The sequence below is a fragment of the Oryx dammah genome, unplaced genomic scaffold (genome assembly GCF_014754425.2).
Source record: "Oryx dammah isolate SB20612 unplaced genomic scaffold, SCBI_Odam_1.1 HiC_scaffold_9, whole genome shotgun sequence".
Classification (NCBI taxonomy): Eukaryota; Metazoa; Chordata; class Mammalia; order Artiodactyla; family Bovidae; genus Oryx; species Oryx dammah.
This window is the reverse complement of record NW_024070193.1, coordinates 24302248-24326590: the sequence shown is the minus strand read 5'-3', so window position 1 is coordinate 24326590 and position 24343 is coordinate 24302248. Positions and strand designations below refer to the sequence as shown.

The window sequence follows — 24343 nt, the reverse complement described above, 5'->3', positions numbered from 1 at the left end:
AATTAAAACTGACTATCAAAGCAGGCAATGCATGTGTGGCCATGCCTCACAAAATAGGTCGGATTATTGAGGGGAGCCCTGCTGACCGCTGCGGCAAGCTGAAAGTGGGAGACCGGATCTTGGCAGTAAATGGATGTTCCATCACCAACAAATCCCACTCTGACATTGTCAACCTCATCAAGGAAGCGGGCAACACAGTCACCCTCCGCATCATCCCTGGGGATGGTAAAGTATACCTCTCGTGTGCGTCTCTGTCTCTCCGGTCTCACTCTGTCTTTGGTGTTCAGGTAATTGAATAGTGTTGACTTAGAGACAGTTCTTTCTGACCCTCTCTGAGAATACCCATCAAGCACTCATGAGCCACTGTTATGAAATCTTACCTCACCTTCTTGACTTCATCGTCTTGCCCAGGGACCCTGTCTTGCCAGAGATAAACATATCAGAAAATTTTTAACTCTCTCCAATTTATTTTGGCTGTGGTGCCCTTGTCTTTAAAAAAACAGAATAGTTTGAATACAGGTGGTAAAACTTGACTGATGTTCTACCTGGAAACTAGTAATGATTTTTTAAAAAAACAGGAGTGTAAAATCTGAGTATATAGTATGATGATATCATAAAACCTATGTAAGGACAGTGGAGAGCCAATGCTGGTTTTGTTTTTTTTTTTTTCGATCAGAGTAAGTGAATGTATCCATGTTTTTTGTTTAATAGGAGGTTATTAGAATTTGTGCTATATGATTTGTCTCTACTTTTGCATGTGGATGAAGAAAGAATAAAATCTCAGTATTTTTAATATTTTGACAGGCTTCCATTAAACTAGGCCTGTTCTTATTTATTTGTTTGATTGGTTCAATTCAGATCTTTGGTTCTTTTATAACAGTGGTGATTCTGCCCCTTGAGGGACATTTGGCATTGTGTGGGTAGAGACCAAGGACACTTCTAAACATCCTACAGTACACAGAACAGCCCCCACTACCAAAAGTTTTCTAGCAAAAAATATCAGTACTTACTTTATTATTCTTACATACTGTATTATTATAGTATATAATACTTATTATATTATATTACATTATATTTACTTATTTTATTATTATTTAATGAAAATGGAGTTGATACACTAATGTCTCTAAGAACCCTCAGAGAATTAAGTCCTGTATAATGACTTCCTTCTAAGCAGATTTTGCCCTTGGGAAAAAAGTGATATTTTTCCCAGAATGTTTCAGTGTCTTTTGTTTTTCATTCTTACTATATATTTATAAAATAAAATATATTCCAAAAGTCAGTGGTTATTTTTCAAGAGACAACTGTGGTTTATGGTTATAGTGTGATAAAATTCTATGCCACTGACCTGTAAAATAAGAAAATCAGAAGTTTTATCTGAAAGTAATTCACCAAATCAACATTTTTATCTACTAATTGCTAGAAAGTGAGCCATGTTAGTTTAAAATTTGACTACTATAGGCGGTACATTTCAGAAGATGTAAGTCTAAAACCAAACAATAAATATTTGAAAATTGTTCATTCTAAGAACAGGGATATTTCTCTGTACCAGAAATACCCCCTGCCAAATGTGGAGGGGAAAAAATAGCTCCTTGAATGATGGTCTATTTCAGCCTGCCTCAAATGCATGGTTAGTAATTTACCATCTGGTCTAGAGTCCATTCTACCAAATCACCACTCTGGAAAGCTATTACAATTTAGGAAAGTGGTCACAAGATGATATAACGTAGGTTCCTAATGGAAAGGATGAAGGAAGCTAGGAAAATTTGGTGACAAATGGTGGAGAGAGCCTAATGCAGTATATGGATTTAGATACATTCATCTCCATGCTGTAGTGAGATTTCAGAAAATTAATTCAAAAGAAATGAACATAGGATATAACTTGCTGAGCCTATGTTGGTTAGTCTGTGGGAGTGAAAAATTTCCAAAAAGGAAGGAAGGAAAGAAAGAGCTCCTTGAGGGAAGAGCTTAGAAAGGAATTCACAATCAGGAAAGATAAATATGCAGAAGCAACTTATACTCCTGTGCACATACTTGCTGACTTAAATTAATATTGGGCAAGGGAAAGTATTTTTTGAGAACCTGAACACCAAGAAATGGAAAGCAAGATAGATTATCCAATAACATTTGTCAATAAAAAGATGTTTTTTAAAACCACAGTCCTTCAAAACTGTAAAATTTGAACAGAGCTATCACGGGCCATCTTGGTGAGAAGAAAGTAAATGTTGATACAGTGTAGTTAAAGCTTGATGTGCTGCTGAGGATGTGATTTCATCACAAGATATTTCATGAATTCACCACCATGAAATAAAAGTCTTTACCAATTACTTTGTCATTTTCAAAGTACAGGTAAAGGGAATCAAGTCTGACAGAGAGTGGATTTCTAATACTCATCTTTGTGCAGGTAAAGGGAATCAAGTCTGGCAGAGGGTGGATTTCTAATACTCATCTTTAAAGTGGGGCCAAAAATTGCCATCTTGGAAGTTAGAATGAAGCCAGGGGGTTAGATTTCTGGACAGATGCTGAAGTAATCCATGAGGATTTTGCAAAAACCTATAGAACAAAGAGTGACCTTTGCAATCTGATGAAGAGAAAGCCATGCTGGATCCAGTTCCTCTCCATAAAAGTGTGCTGGACATGGTAGATTGTAAGGTACAAGGAGGCATTCTCTCCGTGTCAGGAAGTTCTGGTCTCCTTCAGTCTCTCACTCTAGTGTTCAATGGACTCGCCCAGAGACATTTTGTTGAGTGATCTTCATAAAAAAACTGAAGTCCTTCATCAGAGTGGCTCAGGAACTCTTAGAAATCCATCTTGTTCAAGGTACTGTTCTCAGAAACACAAGGAGCCACTTCAGGAAGAGGCACTCTTATGAGCCAGACAGAAAGAGATAAGCTGACCAAACTTGGAGGAGATGAGGCTAAACACTTTATATTAGTTTCTGGGCTAGTTACTTGTTCATTATGGAGTTGAAGACTAATTCATCCTTTCTTTGCACAGTTCCTCAAAGGGGAACTTAAAAAGCGAGGTAGTCTTGAAATAATATCACAACGTGGTTGAGCAATTTTAACATTTCTCAGGGGTTATTTTTATCAGACAAGGATTGAACTGAAGTCGTCATTTTCACACTGTCATTGAATACTTGTGTTTTCTGATTTTATCCGGTCATGTCAGTCATATTTCAATTCAGGATAAATATTTGCAAAATGTGTATTCAAAGATGCCTCTAAGAATAACCCATTTACTATTAATGGAGTCATGAATTAAGGAGAGATCACATATATTTAATGACTGAGAATGTCCCTAAATGAAATTCACAACCAAAATATTAATATTAATGGTTTATTCCTTTAAACCATACCTGGCATTAGTCCCCAAGTGACTTATATATATATATATATGTTTTTTTTTCCTTCTATAAGGCATCATAACCATTTTTTAAAATTTCTTACTACAAACTGTTTTAGTTTTCTAACTAAAAAAATGATCAAATTAAAAAAAAAAAAAGGACAACACACCCTTGATTGGGCCATGCTGGGAACTTACTCCCTATCCATTGGCTGTGCCTTGTGGCATATGGGTTCATAATTCTTCCCCACCCAGGAACCTGACCCCACACCTCCTGCAGTGGAAGCATGGGATCATGATCAGCTGGATTCCAGGGAAGCAGCATGCTCACCCGATTCTCCAGCTTCACTTCTCTCCTCACTCTTTCTCCCATTCCCTTCTCACTGTTCTGTCTCTGCTAGCCCCCTCCAACAAACGCTTTGATACATGACCCCCCTTGATTTGGGCACTGTTGTGTTTACAGTTCTCAGACAGGCGTGTTCAGGGGAGTTCTCACCATCCTAGGCTTTTACGACCTTTGGGAAGAGGCTGGGAGGTGGAGTGAGGGCAGAGCCTCTTCTCCTGTGAGTGGTGGACAGCTGGATAAGAAATTTATGGTGGCAACACAGAAAGGCCCATAGCCTGGCTTACATACTAAATTTGAACTTGAATTCTGACAAGTCAGAGCACACATGCCTCCTATTACTGGAGTGTATAGAAATACCCTGTGAAGTCTGGGTGTGAGTGAGACTATTCAGACAGGGCAGATCCTGACTGAGCCAGGCTCTCATGGAATCATCAGATTGAATCAAGTTCAAACTAATGAAAATATTTATGAACTTAAAAATACATTATTTAGGGACTTACTTGGAGGTCCAGTGGTTAAGTATCCATGCTTCCCCTGCATGGGGTGTGGGTTCGATCCCTGGTTGGGAAACTAAGATCCTGCTTGCCCCATGGTGCACCCTAAATAAATAAATAATAAAAATAAAAGACATTATTTAAATATAGTCTCTTTTCCCTGAAGTCTTTTTATTTATTTATTTATTTTTCTTTTTATTGGAGTATAGTTGATTAACAACGCTGTGTTAGTTTCTGGTGCACAACAAAGTGATTCAGTTATACATATTTATGTATCTATTTTTGTACTTCACATCTCTCTGACCTAAAGTATTTACTTGTATAGTAAGTAAGGTTTGGTGACACAGGTAATGCCATTTCCTTGGCAAAGGTCTAAAAGAGTTTAATTATCTTAATAGAAAGCTCTTTAGATATGACAGCTAGGATATACTCAGGCAAGAAGAACAGAGTTTCTACCATACACATTTTAAAAATCTCCCCAAACTTTTCAAATATTTATGGGATTTAAATTTTCAAATGCTTCCTTCAGGTATTTATTACATATGTGTTTATGCATTAAAATATTTATGATTGGAATGTTTGTATCCGTTGTCTATTTGCTTGGCCTTGTAATGTGGTTCTGTAAGGGCAGCTAAGGATATTAACATGGGAGCAAGGTTAGAATGGTAATCACTTGTCACAGAGATAAGTTGAAACCCAAGAGAGAAGTTCCTTTCAGAAGTTAGTGCCCTGATTTAGCACAGCACCGTGAAGGTTTCTTGAGAGCTAGGATATGCTCCTCTTGATACATGATTGCTGTGGGAAGGGTAGTAATATCCATTTTCATTCCTCCAGGAGAGCTAAAGCAGGTATAAACACTGTTTAAGAAAGCACAAAGGGCACTTCTGGAATTTATCATGAAAACAGTCAACCTGTCCATCTGCCTTAAGAGTTCCACAAGTCAAATACATTGACAGTCCTTTTTAAAACTGTTGCTAGGTTGCTATTATATCAGACCCGTCTTTTGTGTTTATTCTTTTATATGGGGGACATTTTACTTTGGACTAGAGATAGAAATTTGTGAGGATGGGCTTCAACTCCATAGTTTTAAAAGCTGGAGAGATTTCAGCACACACTGTCTTGGTTTGATTCTAAATGAAGACTTAAAAGCTCATTTAAAAATATATAACATTATAGATCTCTTAAAAAGCATCCTGGAAATTGAGGGTATGCTGAAAGTTATAGTGCTTGAAAATGACCCAGGAAATCTAGAAGTCAAAACCAGAGTGTTTTGTATTTTAATTAATCTATGATAGTACTTAGTGAAGTTGGTGGTATTTATACAGGAAGGTAAAAGTACTTGCTTGTCAAGAAGGAAATGTACCAATCAGATCCAGTTTCCTTGACCCATGAATAATTCCCTTGTAAACAGAGTGAAACTAAAAATTAACTGTCAGGCAGGCCCTGGGTTTAATTGCCAGTGCCTCCACTTGCTCTCTGGATGACCTTGGACATTTTGCCTACTTTTTGTAAGCCTCAATGTCTTCAGCTTTAAAATGGGCATAATTAATTGCACCTATTTCTTTGAGTTATGAGGATGAAATGAAACAGTGCATGTGGGGATGAACCTTACACGGTGTGTGGCACATTGGAAATAATTGGAATATGGTGGTGGTTCAGAGATGAAGAAGAACAAACAAAAGGAGAAAAAATTCAGTGGGCTCGCTCAAATAGGCACTTGCATACCAAATGTTAATTTCTGAAATGCTTAACGTTAAGCTTCAACTCAGAACAGATTTGCATATAAATATTTGAAAATAGCAAAGGAATGATAGGAGGAAAATAAATAAAAGAATTCTACTTATATGTATGTTGAGTGGTTATCTGTTACATCTCATCAAACCTTGAAAATGGCGGAAGTACTAAAAAGGCTTGAGAATAGGATCTGATCTGCCTAGAAAACTCTGGCTACCAAAAACACCCAAGAATTCTAAAGGGGAACCTCTGCACAATTCAGTAATTATAATCACTCTAATTACAAGGAAACTTTCTTTTTGGTATCCTGATGGTGATTTCCCCATGGCCCAAGCAATCTTGTGATTTCCCAGAGAGTCTCCATAAAGTTAATTATAGTACATAATATGAAGTTTTTTTAAAGGACCAGTACATGTTTATGAAACTTCTAGCAAGTCACATTGACAGGCTTTGCAGTCTACTAGTCCTTTGTAGGGGCACAGCGGGTAGACTTTATGAAATACCACTTAGATTTACCTTGGTTGTGCCAGTTAACTGCAGTCATAAAAACAGACTAATATTATGCTGTTAATATTGTGATAATGGTAATAAGTACATGCCACCCATAAAAAAGATGGTCTTCAATTTTTGAGCAGTTTTTACGTGCCAGGCACAAGCCCAAACACTTTTCCTCCCAGGTAGTCTTTGCATCAGTGTTCTTAGATACTTCTGTTATTCTTCATGTATAGATGAGGAAACTCAAGCATAGAAAGTCTAAGTGACTTTCCTTCAAGTCCCAGCTAGTAAATTGCGAAGTTTGGGTTACAAAGCCAGGTAGTCTGAGTCTAGGCTCTGACCTTCTAACCAATACACCCGATAAGCTTCAGAAGCACCACGCCCCACTCTTGGAGGGTCCCAAGGTATACTGGCATAATTAAGGGTCCATAGGGAAAACAAAACACAGACACACAAAAACGTTTCTGTTTCATCCACTGTTCTTCACCCTTACTTGACCACAGATTACTGTTCCCTCAGATTCTGGTGCAGCATTTGGTAAAACAGGTTCTAGGGGAGATGTCGTTCTGAAGCATAAACTAGATTCACAGTTTTCGTTCACCTGATTGAGTTACCATTTTCTTACTAATCGTGTACCACCATTATCTAGATCATGAGGTTTAGGGCTGGAATAGAAGCTGTTAAAATCATATTTAAACTGTCTCATTTTGCAGAGAGTTTAAAAAACTTAAACACATTTCCACAGTAATAAATACAAAATAGAAATAGTAGCAAGGGCACTGGCTGGAGTCAGTGTATGTTGAGTATGTCAGATACAGTGCTAAAGATTTCATACACTTTAATCCAAGAAAAGGGATGATTATTGTCCCATCCCTTTCAAGGAGAAGAAGACCTACAGATAGTGAGTCAAGGACAAAGATATTTGAAGCCGGGTCTGATCTCCAGTCCTTTGCTTTTAACAGCTATTTGTAATGAAAGTAGAATAACGGAAAGTCAGACCTAAGCTGAGTAGCGCGTTTTTAGCAAAGTACAATGGAAGATAGAGCACAAATAAGTGGGATTAGTGAGATATCCATAGAAACTCCGTTATACGTGATGGGTAGATACATGTATTCCACAAACTATGGAGTGCCTACTGCAAACCTTAGAACTCCTAGAAACGTCTAGACTTCATGGTACTGTGAAGTAAAGGGGTAATTTACAGGCTAATCTAAGAACTTCACCCCCACATTTAGCATTTTCTTGATTAGAAAATGTGTGGCAGGTTCCAAACTGTCAATCTAAAAATAAATTCAAATAGTGCAGCTTACTCATCATTGTTTACTATCTGCCTTGATCTTAATGGAGAAATAATTAGTAAAAGAACATAAGACTGATACTATGTAAATTATTTTAATATCTTTTTATATATGCATGTTGGTTAGCAGTCTGTAGGCATGTTCATGAGTGTTTCCAAATCCTAGGTTTCCAAGCTCCCAGAGATTAATGAAGTTGTTTATGAATGTGTTTAGTGAAGAAGAAAGTCAATTTACATAAGAATATAATCATATTTGTTACATTAGGGTGGCTTCCTGATTTGTACAACTTAGATTTACATACTGGCTCTGACTAATGCAAGTTTTAAAAATAACTCTTCATGAGTGATACTAGGCAAGATCTCGCAAGAATTCCACAGTTTTAGTTGTATTTCATTAAAAGCTTTGGGGAAGAAAGTAGATGTTCTCTGTATGTGTATTTATAGTAGCAAGAAGTTAGAACACTGACGATTCACATGAGAAAATCAAGCAGACTCACTAAAGATCACCGATAAATTGCAGGGACATTAGCAGAGACATTTATTATTAGCCTGTAAAAGTCTGGGAAATAATTTTGCAGTGATTTGATGGGACTGCCCTTTTCAAGTGATGGGGGAAGAGTGAAAGGCACCTACCTTGGCTATGATTTTTAAAGTACCATTTTCTTGGGCAAACTCTATTTCATTTGTCGAGATCCCTGGTTGGAGGAGTGTCATGGGGGTGCACATAGCTCACATCATAGAAGATCTGAGAATGGTTCTTTACGCTCTTGCTTAGAAATTCAGGTCAGAACATTTTGAAATGGTGACAGAGAATTCAGAAGCCATTCGGGTGTGGGGCTTCTGCCACCTACTTTGATGATGTCTTCTCCAGGGCCTTCATTTCATGATGCTCTGTCTTACCCTGCAGAGTCTTCGAATGCCACTCTGCTGACCAATGCAGAGAAGATAGCCACCATCACCACCACACACACCCCTTCACAGCAAGGAGCCCAGGAGACCAGGTCAGACACGACTTTGGCTTCTTTTGTTACTTTCAGGGGAAAAAAGTAATTCCTGGTGGTGTGATGATACTTCTCTTTGATTCTTTCTCAGGCTCTCCATGGGTTGCTCTTATGTTTTTTTGTTTTTTGTTTTTCTCTTGCTTTGGCAGGAATACCACCAAACCAAAGCCAGACTCTCAGTTTGAATTCAAAGCACCCCAGGCAACACAGGTGAGGACGATGTCTCTTTTTTGCCTTGCTGGATTTGTGCATTTCCTTCCAATTTTCTGAAGCTCTTTTTACCAGGTATCTTATCAGGTACTCACAATTAACATAAATAACCTGTTATGTACTAAATATATACTAAGTTTAGACACGAACTCACATTGGGTTATCAAAATAACATTATTTTACTACCTTTGACAAATATTCCTAGACATCCTTTTTCTGGAGGCAGGGGGCGAGGAGGACCAAACAAAATAAAATGCTACCAATTATCTCAATAATAGGTGATCAGAGAAAGAGCAAAACAGGAGATAGCTGGTCATGGTATTCGTAAAGGCATTTATGTCAAGAAAAGCTGTTACTCAGACTTGTGAATTTCAGGTGAGGCTCCTAAAGCTACCTACCTGTCCCACAAGGTGGTAATGGGAGCGTGTACAAGTGATAATAGGTGAAGCAGATTTGGGAGACATTGGGTGATACAGAGTTAGGTAGTTTTTTCTGTTTTTCCTCCCCCTCACTGGCCTTCTCAACGCCTTTCCTAATCTTTTCCCAATTCTCCTTAACCAGCATAGGAACCACTGTCAAGATGTGTGGAGCTTGTCGTTGCTATCCAAATGATGAGATATTTTAGGGCCTTGGGCAGAGAGACTAAAACACCAGCAATGTGCAGGATGGTATTATTTAATGAAGCATTTTTCCTGTCACAAATGCAAGTCACAGCCTCACTGATTAAATTTTAATATATGCGTGTTGGTATGCAATCTGTATGCACATTCATGAATGTTTTCACATTCTGGATCTCCAAACTCCTAAGGTTAATTGATATTAATAAACAATTAGAAACCACCAAGAAGGGGATATAAATTGTGCCTTTGGGTCAAATAAGCCATAATGGAGAGTGTGTGGGAAGAGAGAGAGAAATGTGTGTCAATTTAAGTCCTCCCAGAATAACTGCGTTTAATTTTTTTGAATAGGAGCAAGATTTTTACACTGTGGAGCTGGAAAGAGGAGCCAAGGGATTTGGTTTCAGTCTTCGAGGCGGTCGGGAGTATAACATGGACCTCTACGTTCTGCGCTTAGCAGAAGATGGTCCTGCAGAAAGGTGTGGGAAGATGAAGGTAAGGGAGAAGCATCTGGGATGGATGTAAATAAGTCATCTGCAATGACTTCTTGACATCTTATGATTAGAGCCTGCACGCTCATGAGAATTACATGTTTCTACAGCTTTTCATCTCTCCCTCAAGCTTAGATGTATCTATCAGAATTAGGTGAGCTCTTGCAACTCTGGCATTGAATAAAGGATTAAAATCACCCATGAACTTACTAAAGCGAATATTGTCTGAATCCCATTTCCAAATCCCAATCCCATTTTCCATTTCTTATATTTAATCTCGTATTCAGTTCAGTTCAGTCACTCAGTCGTGTCTGACTCTTTGTGACCGCATGAATTGCAACACGCCAGGCCTCCCTGTCCATCACCAACTCCCGGAGTTCACTCAGACTCATGTCCATCGAATCGCTGATGCCATCCAGCCATCACATCCTCTGTTATCCCCTTCTCTCCCTGCCCCCAATCCCTCCCAACATCAGAGTCTTTTCCAATGAGTCAACTCTTCACATCAGGTGGCCAAAGTACTAGAGTTTCAGCTTTAGCGTCAGTCCTTCCGGTGAACACCCAGGACTGGTCTCCTTTAGAATGGACTGGTTGGATCTCCTTGCAGTCCAAGGGACTCTCAAGAGTCTTCTACAACACCACAGTTCAAAAGCACCAATTCTTCAGCGCTCAGCTTTCTTCACAGTCCAACTCTCACATCCATACATGACCACTGGGAAAACCATAGCCTTGACTAGACGGACCTTTGTTGGCGAAGTAATGTCTCTGCTTTTGAATATGCTATCTAGGTTGGTCATAACTTTCCTTCCAAGGAGTAAGCATCTTTTAATTTCATGGCTGCAGTCACCATCTGCAGTGATTTTGGAGCCCAAAACATAAAGTCAGCCACTGATTTCACTGTTTCCCCATCTATTTCCCATGAAGTGATGGGACCAGATGCCATGATCTTCGTTTTCTGAATGGTGAGCTTTAAGCCAGCTTTCTCACTCTCCTCTTTCACTTTCATCAAGAGGCTCTTTAGTTCTTCTTCACTTTCTGCCATAAGGGTGGTGTCATCTGCATATCTGAGGTTATTGATATTTCTCCTGGCAATCTTGATTCCAGCTTGTGCTTCTTCCAGCCTTACTTCCCTGGAATTCCTGGGTATCCCAGCATGCTTTGAGAGCAGGAAGCCATGTGGTTCTGTAGGTTCTGGGTGGTGAGCTGCATTCAGTCTCTCACTACTCACTGCCACCTTTCCCTGGCCTCAGGAATGAGTAACTGTCTTTCTTAACAGTGGGCCAAGGACACCATAGCATGAATATTCAAGATCATTTGGTAGTACTCAGTAATGCAAATTTTAAACATACACATGCCCAAAAAACCACGGTGTTCTATTTTGATATCTAATATCTCTTACCACATATGAATATGTTGCTCTTCTGGGCAGATCAGATGATTAAAAAAAAATCATTTGCTCATTATATCTAGGGGGCATAGATTGAGACATACATAGGGAGCAGTTTGAAAGGAATTAAAAGAAATCGAGAGTCAGATCAGGAAAGGAAAAAAGTGAATAAAATTAGTCCTGAGCAGAAAGGGGGGAAAGTGCCCAAAGATGAGGAATTTAATACTTGTAACTTAAGACAGAATCTTGAAGTTTATATTTCTGAAGACTGAATTTTTTAATGAGCTTTTTTTTTTTTAAATTGAGAAAGTAGACCAGGAATGTGATTTTTTAGAATTAGATTAAAAAAAATGATTCATGGTAAGAATATAATTTCCAAGGTCAAACTGTACCAGTCTCTTATATATCCTTCTTCTGTACATACACATGCATAGTTTGTGCATATACAGTGGTATATAGTCTTTTTGTTCTTTATTTCAAACACATGGATTTTGCTTTTCCCTTTACTCATTTAAAAAAGTTTCTGATTGAAGGAAACACCATTATTATGATATTTTGTATCATGTTATATAGTTCACATGACATACTGTAACATTTAATTGGACCTCAACATGGTAGGCATGAGCTGTTATCCTCCCCTTACTCAGATGAGGAAATGAACTGCAAAAAAGTAGAGGACTTTGCCAAGATCACTTAGCTAACAAGTGATAGGACTCAAATTCAGTGCTTCAAAGTCCAGCACCCATCTTTTTCTCTTCTGCCTTCTGGAATATGTGCTTCTCGAGAGGAAGTATCTGGCCTGGCCTGTTCACTCCTTTACCTCCAACGTATTCGCAGTCAGTGTATCATCCAGGAGTGTGGTCTCATCTGAAGGCTCCTCTAGGGAAGGATTTGCCTCTAAAGCTTCATGGTTGTTGTCAGGATCAGTGTAGCTTGGGCTGTTGGCCCGAGCCCTCTCTCATTTCCGTACCGTAGGCTCTGTAGGGCATCTCACAGCATGCATCACAATAGACAAGTGAGACGACAAATGAGGGCCAGTAAGGCCAAAGCCAAAATTATTTTGTAACCTTATCGTTGACCTCTCATCACATTTACCATGTTCTATTTGTGAAAAGCAAGTCATTCATTCCAGCTCACATCCAAAGGAAAGGAATAGGATATGAATTCAAGTAGGCAAGGATCATTGGGGATCATTGGCAAGGATCATTCTAGAAGCTGTCGACCACATCCTCTTCCTTCAGCAATTTATATTTCCCTCTGCTTTATTTTTTTACCTTATCACTTACATGATCTAGCATACCATGTATTTTTTTAAAGTTGCCTATTGTATTTCCCATATTAGAATGTCATCTCCTTGAGGACAGAGAGTTTATGTGTGGTGTTTTTTTTTTTCTTTTTCTTTTTTTTTTTTCCATTTCTGTCTCAAAAGTAATAGAAGATTTTTCTGGAACATGTTCAATGAGTAGTTGGTCAGTCAATAAGTGGAAGAATTTGAAATCATGAAGCACCTCCATGGCTGATGAAACCCTTTGGTGATCTTCTCACTTGGCTCTCTCTTTCTGGCAGGTTGGTGATGAAATTTTAGAGATCAATGGTGAGACCACCAAAAACATGAAGCATTCTCGGGCTATAGAACTGATTAAGAATGGTGGCCGCAGAGTGCGTCTGTTTCTGAAGCGGGGAGACGGCTCGGTCCCAGAATATGGTGGGTCAAACTATGAAAACATTCCTTCCTTCCCTGGCATGACTCCATGAATTTGTCTCCAGAACTGCAGCAGGAAAGTCTTTTTGTTTCCCCTATTCACCAGTGTCTTACCAGCCTCTCGCACCATGTGATTATTTGCCTCGCTTGTTCTGAAATCTCTGCACATTTCATCCTTTTGCTTGCTCACGTGGACTGGGGCATGGTCTAAGACAAGATCTTTATATAGCCCCCTTTCTGATAATCAGAGAGAACATTTTGTCTAGTCCGACCAAGAGCGAAGGAATGTTTGTTTGAACTGTGCCAAACCGTTTCTCAGATCCAATTGTTAGCACAAAATGACTCTACTCCTTTTAAGAAGCAGGAAAGCAGGTTTCCTGAGTGATAATGTTGAGGCACAATTTTTTTTTCCTCCTCTCTCGTTTTTGATTACTTGATATCTTTATTTAAGAGGCATGAATTTTGGAGATGATTTGGGGGCCTTGTTCAGCATCAAGGAGGTGTATACAGTTCTTCTGCATCCCTCCCACTGGTCCCTACCCCAAATCAGACCACCTGAGCCCACAACTACAAAACAAACAAAACTGTTGAAACTTTAGCCATATGTTTTTAGATGACAAAGGATGAAATCAATTCCCAGTGCCCGTCATGAGGGAAACACATTACTATACCTTTCCTGTGAGGAAAGCCAGCTTATGCATAGAGTTCCTTTGTCATATCTGTAGACATGATTTGACTAAACAGCAATGATCTTTACATAGCTTAGTGTTCTGATGGCAAAATATTGTATATTATAATAATTATGTCCTATTTGAGATTCTTGTTTAAAATTTAAAGGAAAAAAAAAAGCTATGCCCTAGATGTAGGGCTCTTCTTCCCAACCAAAGGTCTACAAAAGTTTCTATAGAAACTGTGATTGAATGGTCCCCATATACATCGGTCCCCTTTATTAGGGATTTATCTGTTATTGCCCTCTTTTCTGAAAGTCATTTGGCACAATTCCCAGTTGCATTTTGGACTTGATGAGATCCTTAATTCAGATGCAGCTCAAGGAGAACGAGAACTCCTTTGAAGGACAGTCTTCCCAGGTGTTGGACATCCATACAGGTGCAAAATAATGAGGGGCCCATGGTGGGGGAGGGGTGGGTATCTGATGAGGCCCCTTTAGACATGCCCAACCACAGGGGAAGTATTTTGACAACATTAAGATGCCACAACTGTGCACTGTACTAAACCTTGACTGTAGGTGTATCGATGCCACTGAAACTGTGTAACATTGTCTCCCTTTTCTGTCTTCCCTATGCTTCTGTTGGATGTGATCTTTCATTTGCGAGTCATCATCAGTAACCTGTGTACCTTCTCAAAACCTATGTCTGTTGCACTGAGGATGAAAATCCAACACTAACCAATGTTCTTTGGGCTAAAAATAAAGATCATTTCAATACACCGTTTTTTTTTTTTTTTCCGAAAAGGATTGAATGTGCCAGGATTGTGCTACTGTATAACGTCTCCATATGTCATTGGGACTAAATTTCTCTAATTCTATTGATTAGAGTCACAAATGGGTTATAATATGTTAAGTTCCAATATTTTTCTGACTTGATTGGAACCTGCTTCTCTGTGAGGCTATTTTTGTAATGAGTTTTTTGTACTTAATTTAACTGCCGGGGTCTTGGGGGCGGGGTCGGGGAGGGAGGGAACTTTGTTCTTTTGTTGTTTATTGTTAATGCTCTCCTATGCCAGCCTGTCATTGTTCCAGTTGTTTGAAAGAAAGAGTAAAAGAAAAAAAAGGATGCATCCATTGTCTGGGTTCTCTCACCTTATCTGGCTGTCTGAAAACGTCACTGTTCTGATTTTGGTCTCTGCAGCCTTATTTGAGTGTTGCCTTAGACTGTCTGACTGGACAAATAAACTCTCTTTACCCTATGTTAACAAATGCAGATTTTTTTTTTCTTTCCTCTTTGTTATAGGGAATCTAAATGTTCAACTTTTTCTCTTTCTCTCTTTCTCTCTCTTCTCTGACTGTTCTTGGTGCTGGGCCCTCCCTTCTACAGCGATGATACCTCCTAATATCGCTGCATGTATGAGAAATGAAAAGCTCGGGGAGGCTTGCTTCTACCTTATGGGCCATAATCAAACTACGGTTTGTAGCTCAATCAATACTAGGTGTTTCTGTGCTGTGGCCTAATTTCCTCATTGCTTCTGCTTTAGCTCTGTTTTGATATGTTTGGCAATTCATTCTGAGCACCCTGCGTTCTTTGAATTGTAAGTACACCACTGACTCTGTGGAAGCCTTACTCTCCCTTCTCTTAAATATAGGTGTAGGAAACCCCAAGGTTAGATTTAGGATGGTCACTGAAGCCCCTTCCCTTGCCTAGATCTTAAAATGACTTCATAAGCTCCTGTGTTTGTTATTTCTAGACACCTCCCCAGCCATTCCAAAAGAACAAATCTCAGATCACAAAGCTCTCACCTAGAGAGATAAGACTCTGCCAAAACAGGAAAATGAGATCTCCTACTTGATTATCTCTTGTCGAATGACAGTCCAGGGGCCAAATCTTGTTCACAGCCTGTTTTTGAATTGATAAGTAAAGTTTTATTGGCACGTAACCATGCCCATTTCTTCTATGTGTTGTCTGTGGCTGCATTTGCCATATAGTGGCAGATGAACAGTTGTGACAAGCTATGTGGCATGCAAAAACCATAAATATTTTACCCTTTGGCCCTTTACAGAAAAAAGTTTACTGATTCCTGCTTTAGGCTACGTTCTTGTTTTTGTTAAAACTCACCCTAGGTTTTGGGAGATCATTCCTGAAAGATTAATTGCCTAATGTTGACCTTGTTGACTCATGAAAGATCCTTAAAGAGCACCCCTGGTTTCTGAGTCTCTGACTGTGGCCCTGGTTTGTCCTCTGTGACGCAGCACATCATTTCTGGTGCCTAGCCTGGATTGGGATAGTATGTATGACTTACTGGGTTTAGGTATGACAGAGCTTTGAAAAGAACGCTCATAAATCCAGGATGCTATTTAATGTTTTTGCAGTGTCATTTCAGATAGTTTAACAATAAACAGGAGCCTTTATGGGGCCCCCCTGCTTTTTAATCTATAGATGTCAAGGTTGTAAAAAGTTGCCCAGTGAATCCACACCTTAGATGTAATTATGGCTGCTTTTATAGCATCAAGAAAAGTGCCTCTATGTCAAATGTGCACTTGACAACCTCTCTCCCACTTCCTTTTATCTGTCAGATGACTCCACAGTTTAAAAACAGTTCCTTAAACATATGCAAAAATAAAGAAAATAGTTGGACGGCACTCACACAGGTAGAGAGAATGTTTAATGGACCCTCTCATAATGTCACATTTGCCTGTCGTCAACATCTGGCTGTGTTGCCTCTGTCATCACCAGCCTGGATTTTTTTTTTTTTTTAAATGAAAGTATACTTTGCTTACAGTAACATTCATAAAGCCTGAGGGCCCAGAGCAGTGAATGTCTACCTCTCTATGCACCCATTTAATCCCTACTCAGATCAAAACATAGATTCTTTCCATTCCCTTACAAAGTTCCTTCATGCCCCTCCAGTTCAACAGCCCAGATTTTTGTAAGCAAATTAAAACAATCTTTAAACAAAGGAATATTTTCTGTCATGGGGTAGGGGGAGATGTCAGGGAGGAAGGGTGATGGCTGGGGGAAAAAAGAACAGGAGATACTAAGGGGGAGGGCCTTTTGATACTTCTAGACAGATTACTTGGGTTATTCCTTCAAAGACTAAACTCATGACTGATGTTACAAGTTGAATGATCTATATGAGTACAGATAGTAGGCTAGCTGCCAAAAGCCACAAGTACCAGTTTTTAACCATGGCTAGTTGGAGTTATACTTAAATTAACTAAGAGTCAGTTTGGCTTTGATTCTGACTGCTTTTAACAGTTGTTTGTTTGTTGTGACTAATGGGGTCTCAAGAGGGCGGGTGGGGACAGGAGCCAAGGTCCTTGATACCAAACTGTTGCTCTCGTTTCTCTTCCTGGCAGACCCCAGCAGCGACGGGAACGGCCCCCCCACCGGTCCACAAGGTGTTCCGGAAATGAGGGCTGGGCCCCCTGACCGCCGGCAGCATCCATCATTGGAGTCCAGTTACCCACCCGATCTTCACAAATCATCACCACATGGGGAAAAGCGGGCACACGTGAGAGATCCCAAAGGCAGCAGAGAGTATAGCAGACAACCCAATGAACATCACACATGGAACGGAACTTCTAGAAAACCCGACAGTGGGGCTTGCCGACCCAAGGACCGGGCACCCGAGGGACGAAGAGACGCCCAACCCGAGCGGATGGTGACCAATGGCCCCAAGAGGAGGTCTCCGGAGAAGCGGAGGGAAGGCACGCGCAGCGCTGACAACACTTTGGAGAGAAGGGAGAAGCAGGAGAAGAGGAAGGAGGTTTCCCCGGAGAGGAGGCGAGAGCGGTCCCCGACCCGCCGGAGGGACGGCTCTCCAGGCCGGCGGCGGCGGTCTCTGGAGAGACTGTTGGATCAGAGAAGATCGCCTGAGCGCAAGAGAGGAAGCTCGCCCGAAAGGAGAGCCAAATCCACCGACCGGAGGCGGACCAAGTCCCCCGAGCGGAGGAGAGAGCGGTCCCTGGAGAAAAGGAACAAAGAGGACAGAGGCAGCCACCGGGAGAGGGACGAGACGAGTCTAAGACAGGACGCCGGCCGGAGTTCCAGACATCCCCCGGAGCAGCGGAGAAGGCCTTACAAAGAGTGCAGCACCGACCTCAGTATCTGAGAGCCTGCGTCACAGTTCCAGCCTTTACCATGTCAAAGGTTCGAAGAGGAAGCTCACAAACCTGAAATCATTTAGTTTCTTACCTAATGAAACATCTGACGTCAGCCATCAGATCCTCTGACTAGCGACAGTTGATGCATTTGAAATCTTATAAGAAAAAAATATATATATGAAAAGTGTTGTGCCTGATGTATCATATTAAAGAAAGTATTTTTAAATGCATACTTTTTTGGGAAATTATTTGCTAAATGCTTCCCCAAAGGGATATAAATTTTGTTTCTACATAAACTGTAGAATTGTTAAGAATTGTTCCCTTTGGGGATGGGGGTGATCTTTTTCTCTCCTGGTTAATTGGGGCTGTTGATCATTTTCTCTAAGTAAGGAAGATAATTGATCAAATTTAATTAATTTGATGGAGACTGTTATGTACTGATGTAGTGCTGTAGTGTAGTTAGGTGTTTTTTGTTTTTTTGTTTTTGATAAAAGCAAAAATGCAAAAGTTATATTTGTAAAAGCTGAGGACTCCTTGGAATAAATGAGGATTACTGATGATCCTAAAGTTAAGCAAACTGTATGAAGAGACTACTGTTGCAGATGAAGGATATTTATAGCTAAAGGACACAGCACAAAGCACAAAGAAATGTTATGTTCTCAAGTTATTCTCCATTCAGAAAACAGTTTGTACTCTCCCTGGCTATAGAAAGGTGCAGAGAGGGGAAGGTTGGTCACCATTACCTAAATGCAGCCCAAGCACAGATGGTCAGGTTCATTAGCATCACCAACATGGAATGAGAATCTCATTAAGGCAGTGCCATGAAAGTTTTGCTCAACTACTAGAAGGAATGCACAGCAAACACGTTTGGTGTTGTCTTGCCTGATTTAAGACTGAATAGTAAATGGCATGGGAGACAATGTGGCGGTGTGAGGAGCCCTAAGAATCACTAGTACAGAAAGTTTCCCTTTTTATCATGAGCCTGTGGTTACCCTTTGCCAAATTGGGGAGGAGGGAGTAAGCCTTGGTAGAAGGAACTTCTCTGTTGATATTTAAAGACATGAGGGTTGGGCATGCTCATTCTTAGAAATGCCAGTTTTCTTTGGAACCATAATAAAAATCTCCAAAATGGTTGAAGGAGAGAGAAGAATTCGATTTCATTGGTTCTAGATCTGGTTGACAAACATCTGCACTTATGACCCTGTCCTTTTAATCTTTGGACAGAACAAAATATAGAAATTTTTCTTTAATAGAAGACATACTTTTGCTATCTCACAGGAGGTTGGTTGGGTCGGCTATAGCCCCGGGTTGTGGTTGAAATGAATTACTGCCTAGCTGAGCCAAAACCTTTGCTTGTACCTGTTGGACCACTACAACAAATCGCTGCTTATGATGCATTGCGTATTTCCGTAGTACTGTTTTGCATTTTCCATACAGACACCAAACTTTGCAAGTCAATCACTGTTGTTCTCATGGTACTGTTTAAAAAAAAAAAAAAAAAAGGATAAAGAAAAAAAAATGGAGAAAACCAGCCAATTATCTTGTGTACAGAGTTAAAAATTGTAATTAATAGAGCCTGTTTTAAAAACAAACAACTGTTGCCTTTTTTTCTTGTATAAAAGAGAATTTATGACAAAAAAATTAGCTGTGAGGAATGTGACGTGTTTATATTTCTGAATATGGAACAAATTGATTCATTGGGATATATTTTACTGTAAACTAAATCAGGTATGTAAAGCTGTTTTAAAAATGGGAGACTATATAAGTAATTCTCTAAAGCTTTAGTTGGTTTGAATATCATCATTTCCTCCATGGTGAGCCTGCTTGTGAATTATTAAGCACTTGTTTGCATTTGTGTTCTTCATTCATTTCTTGCAGTGTGCTGTGGACTTAATGCTCTTTCTGTATTGATGAAAAGCAGTATGTGGGCCAATCTTTTTATAAAACACTATGCATATATAAATATTACATTGTTCATAGCTTTATTTGACTTATGGGTTTATACAACATTACAATGAGTAGCTGTCCTTCTGTGGATATGCACAAACCAAGTTCATTTCCTGGAACAGACACAATGTACATTCTATAGCTAAAAAAGAGGAAAAAGTCTGAGACTGCTATTTTTATCTTCAGAGTTTTCCATACAGAGCATATATTGAGCTACAGTAGTATGGTGAGGGAGAACGCAACTGAATAATGATGTTCTTTTTTCATCAATTTTCTAAGAGCCAACTGGGGATTTTATTCCTAAGGCTCCACTGCTAGGAGTTCTCTCACTCATTCTAGCCAAATCCATGATGTTAAATGATTGATGCTCTCAGTTGTGGTCCAGAGTTTTAAATAAATGAAATCAGGAGGTGGATTTTTGGAGTGGATCGTGAAGTTAACATCTCAGTGTCTTTCTTGTTGTCAGAGATGTTTGACATGTCAAAATCTATGTGCTACCCACCTGGGCTTGGCTTTATCCGTGAAGACTTTTAGTGTGGCAGGGTCATCTGAGTTTCATACTTTGAAAATATCGTACTTTACAGGGACTATACATTAAGCAGAAAGATAGAGTTTTTCTCTGAACTACTGTAACCTTAAATTGGAGACTGATTCTTTTGAGCCTACTTTCCCTAGTTCCCCACTTCATGTAAATGTCTTGATGAGAGATGATATGAATGAGTATTTTGTATGATTAAATCAGACCCTTTAGGAACTCCCCTCCCATCCATGAGACAGTTGATGCCTGAAAGAATGTTGTGGGGAGGACTTAACACCCTACTTGTATTTTTTAAGTTTCTTTTGTGAAAGATTTTTTAATGCATTTTTACTGTAAAAATACATGGAAATGTATGCATTACATAACCACGATTGCTTCTGGGTTGATATCTTTCTTGTCTCTGTGTTGTCTCAAATATATCAGGGTCACATAACCAAGTAAGAGTGTCTGACTCCCAATGCAATGAATACCATTCTGTTGAAAGGGAAGAGATGATGGTCTTTCAGTAATATAGTGCCTTGATACTCAAAGTCCAGCCTGTAGACCAACTGCCATCTCATCACTGGAGAGCATATTAGAAAGGCAAAGTTTCAAGCCCTACTCTTGACCTACTGAGTCAGAATGTGCCTTTAGCAAGATCCCCATCTAATGTGAATGCACACGAAAGTTTGAGCTGCATGGTATTGAACGGAATCCTGGTGATAAAGCACAACCTGCTGAGCCAAGAACTTCCTTGCCTCCTAACGGTGTAATACTGGGCCAGTTCCTTAACCTCTTTTAAAGAATCAGTTTCCTCATCTTTGAAGGGGCAGATGTCATAGAGTTGGTGAAAGGAAAATGCAAAGTGATTAGCACACCTCTGGCAATCAGAAAAATCCTCAGTAAATGACACTAAACTTTTTTTTAAGGAGGATTTTCTGCATTCCAATCAGTATGCTACTCCTTTTTATTGTCCTGGTTTATTTTCCAATCAAAATGAAGAAGTATTTTCTCGATTAAAATGGGGAAGAAGGCCTTCTATTTTAATTGTAAAGTTAGCAAACAATGTGGTTCATACTACTTCACAAGTATAAGAATTACAGTGACCAGTGTTTTAAAATAGGAATCCAAAATGCCATGCTGTGAAAGTTGAGATGAAAATAGCCTCCAAACTTATCTTTTGGTGATAGAGATGGATGTGAAGTTAGACATACTTTTAACTCGATGAAAAGGCTAACCAGTCAGTGAGTGACTCTGCATGTATTCTGGTTGACATGTAGTTTGTAATCCTTTCCAATTTCCTTACAGTTTTGGGATTGTTCCTTCATATGACTTAGTAGTTAGGATTTTCATGCAGAACCTGAGTTCCTAGGCACTCAAAAAGTATCGTGTGTGATAGTATATTGCTTTATTTTGTCACCAACATGGTGATTGTAGACACTGCTCACTTCCCCAAACTCTGTTTTGCTAAAGATGGTATCCAGATTGGTCCTTGGCTTAACTGACAATAGAAACTATTTGTGAAACCCTTACATTGCACAAGTTCTTTGCCTGTCATAAATGGTCACACCACAAAGAAGGTGCTGAGGGTCAGTTAGGGTTCAGGATGTTTCCTGCTGGGGGGCCAGTGTGAGACCACCTCAGGTGGTCTGCATCAATTGTGAAAGGCCCTTCCGAGTTCTTCCAGGAGTCTTTTCTTATCCCTCAACATCATCAGCATGAGGGTATTCAGCACAATAAGATGCTAGTGCTTTTGCAGTATGTGTAATTACAAACTTTTAAGGAAAATAACAAAGCTGGCCCCTTCCAATACGGTTATTTGTTTTTGTTTTTGCAGGAGTAGACCTGTGAAAATGTTTTGACAAGTTTCATCCAGTGATGTCTCTAATCATTGTGCTCGTTGTCAGGGGCAGGAGTGGTGTGGTTTTACTTCTCCACACCACAGAGGACATCAGGTGTTCACTCAAGCCAAAGGGCAAGGCCTTTTTGAAAGCACATAGATCTCAGCAAGGTGGTGGAACTGCACAACTCAGATTGGAACTTGAACCCACTGTCTTTGAACTGAGATCACATACCTGGCCTCAGAACTTTATGAAACTCAGATTCTTTGTGTTTCATCGCAGAAAGAATTCAGTGGGAGACAAAGTGATAGGTAAGAAGTGGACTTCTTTAGAGCAATACACATTCCATAGACAGAATGCAGTCTGTCTCAAAAGGCAAGAGAGACTCTAAGGCATGGTCATCTCAGAAACTGAGAGCAGCCAAGGGTGAAACATACACTACAGTGTGGAGTGTGGGCAGTCTCCATAGGTGAGAGACCCTGAAGTATGGGGTGGTTAGTTTTTATGGCCTGGATAATTTTTGGGGGCGGGGGGCGCATGTCCTGTGGGCTTCCCAGGTTGCGCTCGCACTACCTGTCAGTGCTGGAAACATGCAGTGTAAGAGATGCATGTTCAATCCATGGGTCCGGAAGATCCTCTGGAGAAGGGCCTGGCAACCCACCCCAGTATTCTTGCCTGGAGAATTCCAAGGACAGTGGTACCTGGCAGACTACAGTCCATAGGGTCACACAGTCAGATAGGACTGAAGCGACTTAGCATGCACACACTCACAGGCACAGTCCATGGCAGTCAAAGTGCAGAGTCATAGCCACTAGACTGCCAGAAAATTCCCTGGGGTGGGTAATTTCACATGCTAATGAGTGGGAGGATTATTCTAACTATTTGAGAGGGGTGGTGCTGGGAAGCGCTGGAATTTCTAGGAACTGTCATGGTGCTGGAGGGCGTGTCATTTGGCTAATTATTATAATGAGTGAATAAGGAGTCGCAAGGTACACTGGAGGTTGAGGCTTCCACCATCTTGGACCTGAGCAGTTCTAACCAGTTAAGCAGTGTCCTTGGAGAAGGAGATGGCAACCCACGCCAGTGTTCTTGCCTGGAGAATCCCAGGGACGAGGGAGCCTGGTGGGCTGCCGGCTATGGGGTCACACAGAGTCAGACACGCCTGAAGTGACTCAGCAGCAGCAGCAGCAGCAGCAGGCAGTGTCCTCTGGCTTCAGTTGTACCCTGCCTGCTTCCCTCCACTTTCTGGAGTATTAACAGTAAATACTGGAGTTTTGCATGGGACTGCTACGTTTCCACCTAACTGATAAGTGTGCATGGTCATGTTGAGGAAATAAGAACTTGGTCTGCACAGCAGGGCCCGCTAAATGCCACACCATACTGGTAAGCATTGACCTTTTAGGTATATTTATCTCTCGGAAGAAATCCCTTTGATCGCGTGGGATCCTACAAGTGAAGGGAAAAGAGCTCAAAAAGGCTGCGAATTCCTACATGTGTCATAGTCAAGGCTGTGACACACTGATTCTTTCAACACATTGAGGACCACTCAGGGCCAGGTATAGCCTGGGACTAGAAACACCTCCTGGACTTGAACACATATAGTTTAGTGGGGGAAAGTGAATGGTCAAATACTTACAAACTCCATTTCAAGCAGAAGCACAGGGTATTGTGAGAGAAAGTAATTGGGGTTTTAGGCAGACTGAGGAAGGTTATGATTCCATAAGGAGGAGGGTTAACTTTTCAAAGGGAGAGACCGTGGTTCAAAATGGACAAGAGAGCGCTTTGAAGGGCCGTGGGGCCGGGAGGGTTGTTATTTTGAATTTTGGACTTTGCTGTAATAAGTGACCACTGGAAAGTGTAACGGGACACCGCCCCACCCCGCTCCAAAAGCTATATGTGTGCTGGGGGAGGGGCTGGTGACCAGCTCAGGTTTGAACTTAACAAAGATGGCCTTGGGTCTGCACAGAGAGCAGATGAAAGGAGGGAGGAGGTGAATCTCCTAAAGCACTAGTTCACATCCAGAGAGCATCACTTATCATAAAACAGCATCCTGGTTAAGACAGGAGTTCTCTTAACTGAAGAGAAGGGAATGGCAACCCACTCCAATATTCTTGCCTGGAGAATCCCATGGACAGAGGAGCC

General features: G+C 40.4%; 1 protein-coding gene across 16 annotated transcripts in view; it reads left to right on the top strand.

Annotated features, from left to right (window-relative positions):
* MAGI1 (membrane associated guanylate kinase, WW and PDZ domain containing 1) overlaps positions 1-20752 on the top strand; it is a 643929-nt gene extending 623177 nt beyond the window's left edge. For 5 of the 16 annotated variants that reach the window (XM_040246600.1, XM_040246595.1, XM_040246591.1 and 2 more), the window contains 6 exons: positions 22-225; positions 8619-8712; positions 8862-8922; positions 9891-10034; positions 12984-13122; positions 17150-20752. In XM_040246600.1, the coding sequence (XP_040102534.1) occupies positions 22-225; positions 8619-8712; positions 8862-8922; positions 9891-10034; positions 12984-13122; positions 17150-17904 (1397 nt within the window). In that variant the 3' untranslated portion in view covers positions 17905-20752. Of the gene's footprint in view, positions 1-21; positions 226-8618; positions 8713-8861; positions 8923-9890; positions 10035-12983; positions 13123-15173; positions 15263-17149 lie in introns of all 16 variants that reach the window. The other 11 variants (XM_040246596.1, XM_040246598.1, XM_040246592.1 and 8 more) reach the window with 6 other exon arrangements.
* The last annotated feature ends 3591 nt before the right edge of the window (positions 20753-24343 follow it).